Source organism: Balaenoptera ricei, chromosome 1 (assembly GCF_028023285.1).
Source record: "Balaenoptera ricei isolate mBalRic1 chromosome 1, mBalRic1.hap2, whole genome shotgun sequence".
NCBI classification, from domain to species: domain Eukaryota; kingdom Metazoa; phylum Chordata; class Mammalia; order Artiodactyla; family Balaenopteridae; genus Balaenoptera; species Balaenoptera ricei.
Window position 1 is genome coordinate 111,344,340 of NC_082639.1, and position 6,824 is coordinate 111,351,163.

A 6,824-nucleotide genomic window follows, 5' to 3' on the forward strand; every position below is an offset into this window, starting at 1 on the left:
GGAGCAAACATGGCGGTGGTGGTGATGGTGGTGATGGTGGTGATGGTGATGATGAAGCAGACAGTGATGATGGGCCACCTCACAAAATGCTAATTATGTGTCCATCATTGTGCTAACTGAATTACACAGATTCATTTAATTTCTAAGCACGAGAAAGTGGGCACTCTAAATGTGATTTTCCCTACATTTTAATAAGGGATTCAAATCCTGAGGAGTTAAATAATTTGTTCCTCAAATCAATCAAGCAATAAGTAAAAAAAAAAAAAATAACCTGGATTTGAAATTATACAGAAATAATCATCGATAGGACTCAAAATTCAGATAAAACTTATTGTGAGAACCTGAAACATGGGGTCAAAGAAGGAAAGAAATCGACCAAAATTATGATATGGTATAGCAAAAAGCAGGTTGTAAAAGGAAGAAAATATTTTTACCATCAAACAAAAGAATTGTATTTTATTCAAGACGTGGAGGATAAGGAACAAATGCTCAGCTGGTAGGAACCCCTGTCCAGGTGACAGACAGACACAGAAGACATCAACAGATTCCTCAGAGGGCGCCCGGGAGGAGAGCTGCTGCTCTTCCTTCTGAGGCTCTGTGATGCTTTCTCGGGTACGTCTCAGAGGGAAGCGGTATAACGCAGCCTCAGATAGGAAACCTCTGACGGACAGGAATCACCGCACGCATACTGCAGGCTGAAGGGTGGAGAAGCTTCTTATGTATCCATGATAGGCTTTAAAGAGAAGATGAAGGTGGAGCTGTGGAACTCGGTGAGCCAATTGTCCTTATCCTTTCCTGATCCATATAAACGCTGAAGCTGTTACTTGTTCTTGGGTGGGCACTTCTGCTGGCATTGTTGGGGAGGTGGCACAGGAGGGCATTTCTGCTGGCACTGCTGAGGTGGGCATGGCTCAGGGCACTTTATACGTGGGCAAGGTTCTGGACACTTGGGAGGTGAGCAAGGATCAGGGCACTTAGGTGGGCACACTGGAGGTGGCTGGCAAGGCTGCTTGCACTGCTGCTGTTCAGAAGACATCTTTCTGGAGTCTTAATATCTGAAAGAAAGTATATGACCGTGTTCACAAGAAGGAATTCTTACAGGGAGGAGCGGAAAAGCTTGTGTAATAACAACAGACACTCTCTCGGCAATCTCTAAGCATGGGCTTTAATATCTTTAATACCTTTTAATGAATTTCTGACTTCTCTCTCGCTCTTTAGCAAATCGATACATCACCCCAGAGAAAAACTTTTCTTTTCTCACACAACTTTTCCAAAGAAAATACCTTTATTTGAAAGACACAAGCAGGTGTTTTTACTTTTATTTATTTATTTATTTTTTTAATGAAAACAACATCTTCAAAAAAGGCCAACACAAGTTCTAAAATCCTGGGCAAGCTCACAAGCAATTGCTATCATCATCTTCTCTCATGAGGTACCAACAGAATGACATATACAGAGCAAAGGACAATCGGGAAGAATGTAAGGACCTCACACCTTCTAAGATAAATGCCTCTAACATCACAGCAGAGGGACACCACAAAGGCATAGGAAAGGGAAAATACTTTATTCTTTATCTTTCATGCCAAAATTTCCTATTAATTTCTTCTTCAATACAAGAATTCAAACAAGGTATCAGAAATCTAATAAATACAATATAGCTTTGTGCCCAAATTGCAAGTTCCCATCCAATAAGTAGCATTAAACCCATGATGGTAACTTTGGACCCATCAAATTTGCTGTCTCCAGGATAAATGCTACATTCAGAAGCTGAAGAACAAATTTGAACTAAAGACTCCTACTCACCATGTTCTCCAAATTCAATTGGGACTACAGTAGCAGGAGGATGGCTGTGATGCAGCAGAGGACCTATTCATTGGGGCTTGCTGTCCCACCTAGGAGGAAGGGGAGCTGCCAAAACTGGCCTGGTCCAATCATTTCCCAAACAAAATGCAAATCCATCTATAACTGGCTTGGCAAGGACTCTGAAAACAAGAAATATCCTGCTCCAGGATCTCCTCAATGGATTACGTTCCCATGACTCACAGAGTCCCTGCCTTAGCTCTCCGTTTCCGTGGTTTATGGCAGTGGGGGGATTTGGGAGGTTCTCTAACTTGTAATCAAAATTCCCCTTTCTTGATTGGGGAAGACGACCCTTTTCTATCTTTCACCTTCCTTGACTTCTGAAACTGCTTTCCTAGTTGCACTTGATCTGGTGACCATTTTGATGCCCATACTGGTTTCAAAAGGGTCTGGCTACGTAGTGACACCTTTCTCTTTACCTCAAGTTTTTCTTACAATGCATTTCCCATTTATTCATGGCTTGCCAAGCAAAGTCTCTTCTCTTCTTCTAAAATGGACTGAGGGAAGTTAGCAGATCATCTCAGATGACTTCCCATCATGACACTTAGACACGTTCAGTAAAGTGGTGACCTCTAGGGTCCTCCTTTCACTGCTTTGCTCCCTCAAATAATGAACATCCAGCAGTCAGATTCCTGTGACCTTTATAAAACTGTTTTACTTCAGGCCAAAAGGAATTCACTAAGAGCATAGCATGAGCTACCATAACTAAGAGGAGCTGGCAGCTCAGACTCTAGATTTTCAACAGAAATCAAGCATTTTGCTCATACCGCCCCAATGTGATATACCACCTGCTCCTGCCTAATTTCTCCCAACAAACCTCTTTGGATTGCTTCACCTTTAAGAAAGCCCAGAGGATTGTTCAAATTTTCTGGCTTCCTGTCCCTTTGAAATTATTGGGAATCCCAATATGCAATGCCAGTCAAATAACTAATTTTATATGTATTTAATATTTATGAATTATTTCAACACATGTTGTTTCACAGCAAATCTAGGGATAAATTTAAGTGGAAGTTGAACTCACTTTATTAAAAATGCAGTCACTGAAGTTCATTGCCATTCATGTACAATTTTTCAATCATTAATAACAATTTTATTATAATTTTAACTTAGTTTTTACATTTTCCATTTTAGTCACAGTGGAACGTATGTCAAATAAACCTATTTCCTGCTCTATTTTCTTCATACAATTTCTTACTGTGCTGGAAGGAAGTTTTGATGGTTAATTTATGGGTCAGCTTCAGTGGCACAGGGTCCATGGTTATCTGGTCAAACATTATTCTGGGTGCTCCTGTACAGATTCTTTTGGATGAGAGTATGTTTTAAATCAGTGACCTGAGTAAAGGTGGTTGCCCTCTATAAGGTGGGAAGTCCTCATCCAATCCACTGATGGCCTGAATAGAACAAAGCTGACCTTCACCCAGGTAAAAGATAATTCCCCTGTCAGATCGACTTCCAGCAGCGTTTCAGCTCTGCAGATTTTGAGTTTGCCAAACTTTGTAATATCTCTATCTCTCTCTCTCTCTCTCCCTCTGTCCCTCTCGTTCTGTAACATATTTCTATATGTATATATGTACATATATGCTGTAATATATAATTTAAATATTTCATCTGCCGTATCATGTACATGGTTAACTATGGCCAACTAAATTAAAAATGTTCAAAGTTATTATAAAGTGAAGTTAAATTAAAAATTATTAATGTTATGTAATACATGTGGTGTGGAATTATGACAAATATAATGAGGTTTTAGCGAATAACTGAAGTTCGGGAAACAGTGTCCTAGCATGTTCTCCAAAGATTTCCTTTCTGCCTTTTCAGAGATTTAGCTGTCAACAGTTCTTCTACAGTTCCTCTCTTCTATCCTGGGTCTGAACACTACTCTTTTCTATGCTGTCCCCTTGGGCGCTGAAGCTTCTCGTGATGGGCCATGGCTGGTGAAGAGCCGTGTCTCGCTTAGGAATAAAGTTGTAACTCTCACTTAATGTTACTGTAGAATGTGGGAACACATGTTTAATGGAATCAGGATATCCTACCTCACCTGAGGAGAACACTTCCCTAGACTGCCCTCGTGGGCTTAAAATTCCTTTATCAGGAAATAAAGCTGTTGTATTCCATAAGTAAATATCAGATTTCAATTGTGTGAAACCAAAAATAGATATAAGATACCATTGAAAACCCACAGCATCACATATAAGTGATTGAGAGTGGGGTTGGGAGGGGAGAGAAGATCAGAGCACTAAGGTCTGAAATCTAGATGAAGTATGGACTTAGGGCTCATCTGATATACTTGCTTTCTTCTGCTCTTTCCAAACATGCTTTATGGCTTTGCAGACAGTAATAGAAAAAAAATTTTCACTGTTTATTCTCTGTCTTCTTCTTCAACTCTCCGGAAACCTCCACCGGCCATATTACCTTCGCTGCCCAATATATACACCTTAACTGTTCAATTTACTACTTTGAAATGTTGCCCATGCGTTTAGTAATAGTCCGCGATGAAGAGTGGCCCCTGCTTGCCGCAACTAGAGAAAGCCCTCGCACAGAAACGAAGACCCAACAGAGCCAAAAATTAATTAATTAATTAATTAATTAATTTTTTAAAAAAACACTTCTAATCTCATCTCTTACTCTTTAGGGCTTACAAGTGTTGCGTTTCCTAATTCAACAAGGTTTTGAATATCTGGGCTGTATTTTTTCCTTTTCATTTTTTTAAATTTCCGACCTGCCAACTAGAAAGTTTTTCCTGAACATATGTCTATTGACATACCCTGCTCAAGTCAACAAGTGACCAACATTTAGTCTGCCTCTCAGGATACCATGGACAACCATTACTGCAAACATTTTGCCATTGAATAAAATGTATCACCACATTTATGGCTTCCAATGTCAGATTCCTTGCCAAATACCTCCAGACTCTTAAGCCAATGCCCTAATTTTAAGATTTCTACAGGAGCATCACACCTCACAGAACTAAATTCTCTGTCAGGCCAAATAACACTAACTAAAGTAGAGACAGCTCCCAAATATCAGTGTTGATTTCTCACTCATGTAATACTCTGATGAGCTTTGGGCAGTAATCTGGGGATCTTTTTCTTCTGCAGTTCTGGCATCTTGGACTCCTTTACTTCTAGGACCACAAGAAGAGATATGCTTAAAGAACACATCCCTATTCACGGCTTACTGGACCACTAAGCTAAGCACTTAGAAAACAAGCTGCATAGCAACAGTCATTTTGTAAATCTAGATAAACATTGGAAACCCCAGTGGACCTCAAAGGTGGGGTCAAATCAATCAAGAAAGTAACTTCAGAGGCGAAAAAATGTAATAAGACCCTGAGGTTGCTGAGTTTCACAGTAAGAAGAGCATGTTGTGCAAATGGAGAGCAGGCAGCGCATTGCCTGGTAAGGACACTTTAAACTTCCCATTATTTGTACTACCCATGTTTTCAGAACTACTATAATTTTATGCACAATATCCCAATATTTCCCAAAGCATTTAATGTGTCATATCAGATTATAAATACAGTTCAGTTGGAAAAGAAAAGGAACACAGAATATGAAAGTGTAATATAGTTTAAGAATCTCTTTCTGTGCTGTACTAGGTATGTCTGAGCCTCTTTCCTACCGGAGTAAACATGGTGGTGGTGGTGATGGTGGTGACGGTGATGATGACAGAGGCAATGATGATCGGCCACCTCTCAAATGCCAATTATGTGCCCGGCATTGTGGCAACTGAATTACACACATTCATGTAAATTTTATGCCTAAGCAAGTAGGCACTGTAAATGTGGTTTTCCCCACATTTTAGTAGAGGGATTGAACTTCTGAGGAGTTAAACAGTTTGTTCCTCAAATCAATCAAGCAATAATTAAGAAAATAACCTGGATTTGAAATTATATACAAACAATCATCGATATAACTCTAAATTCAGATAACACTGACTGTGAGAGCCTGAAAATTGAGATCGAAGAAGGATAGAAATCAACCAAAATTATGAAATAATATTGCTAAAAGCAGATTTTAAAAGAATGAAAATACTTTTACCATCACAAGAAGAAATGTATTTTATTCAGGAAATGGAGGATAAGTAACAATTGCTCATCTGGTAGAAACCGCTGCCCAGGTGACAGACAGACACAGAAGACAGCGAGAGAATCCTCAGAGGGCCCCCAGGAGGAGAGCTGCTGCTTTTCCTCCTGAGGCTCTGTGGTGCTTTCTCAGGTACCTCCAGAGGGAAGCGGCATAGCAGACTCAGATAGGAAACCTCTGACCGTCAGGAATCACCACACGCATACTGCAGGCTGAAGGGTGGAAAGCTTCTTCTGTATCCATGATAGGCTTTGAAGAGAAGATGAAGGTGGAGCTGTGGAACTAGGTGAGCCGATTGCCCTTATCCTTTCCAGATGCAGATAAAAGCTGAAGCTGTTACTTTTCCTTGGGTGGGCACTTCTGCTGGCATTGCTGGATAGGTGTCCCAGGAGGGCATTTCTGCTGGCACGGATGAGGTGGGCAAGGGTCTGAATCCTTCTTAGGTGAGCAAGGATCAGGGCACTTAGTTACGCACACTGGAGGTGTCTTGCACTTCTGCTTGCACTGCTGCTCTTGAGAAGACATCTTTCTGCAGTCTTAATATCTGAAAGAAAGTATATGACCGTGTTCACAATAAAGAATCCCTACATAGAGAAGAGCAAAAGCTTGTGTAACACAAACGGACAGTATCTCTCCAATCTCTAAGCATGTGTTTTAATCTCTTTAATACCTTTTAATGAACTTCTGACACCTCTCTCGTTCTTTAGCAAATCTATTCATCAGCCCAGAGGAAACTTTCTTTTCTCATACAACTTTTCCAAGGAAAATATCTTTGTTTTGAAGAAACAAGCGATGGTTTCAGTTTTATTTCTCTTTCTTTTTTTTTTAGGAAAACAACATATTTTTAAAAGGCTATCAAAAGTTCTAAAATTCTGGGCA

The 6,824-nt window shown here is 40.0% G+C and overlaps 1 protein-coding gene across 1 annotated transcript; it reads right to left on the reverse strand.

Annotated features, from left to right (window-relative positions):
- Nucleotides 1–820: 820 nt before the first annotated feature.
- On the reverse strand, nucleotides 821–1,036 carry LOC132351752 (small proline-rich protein 2E-like). The gene has a single exon (XM_059901731.1). It carries the CDS (start codon nucleotides 1,034–1,036, stop codon nucleotides 821–823), a length of 216 nt encoding a protein of 71 aa, XP_059757714.1.
- Nucleotides 1,037–6,824: the final 5,788 nt, after the last annotated feature.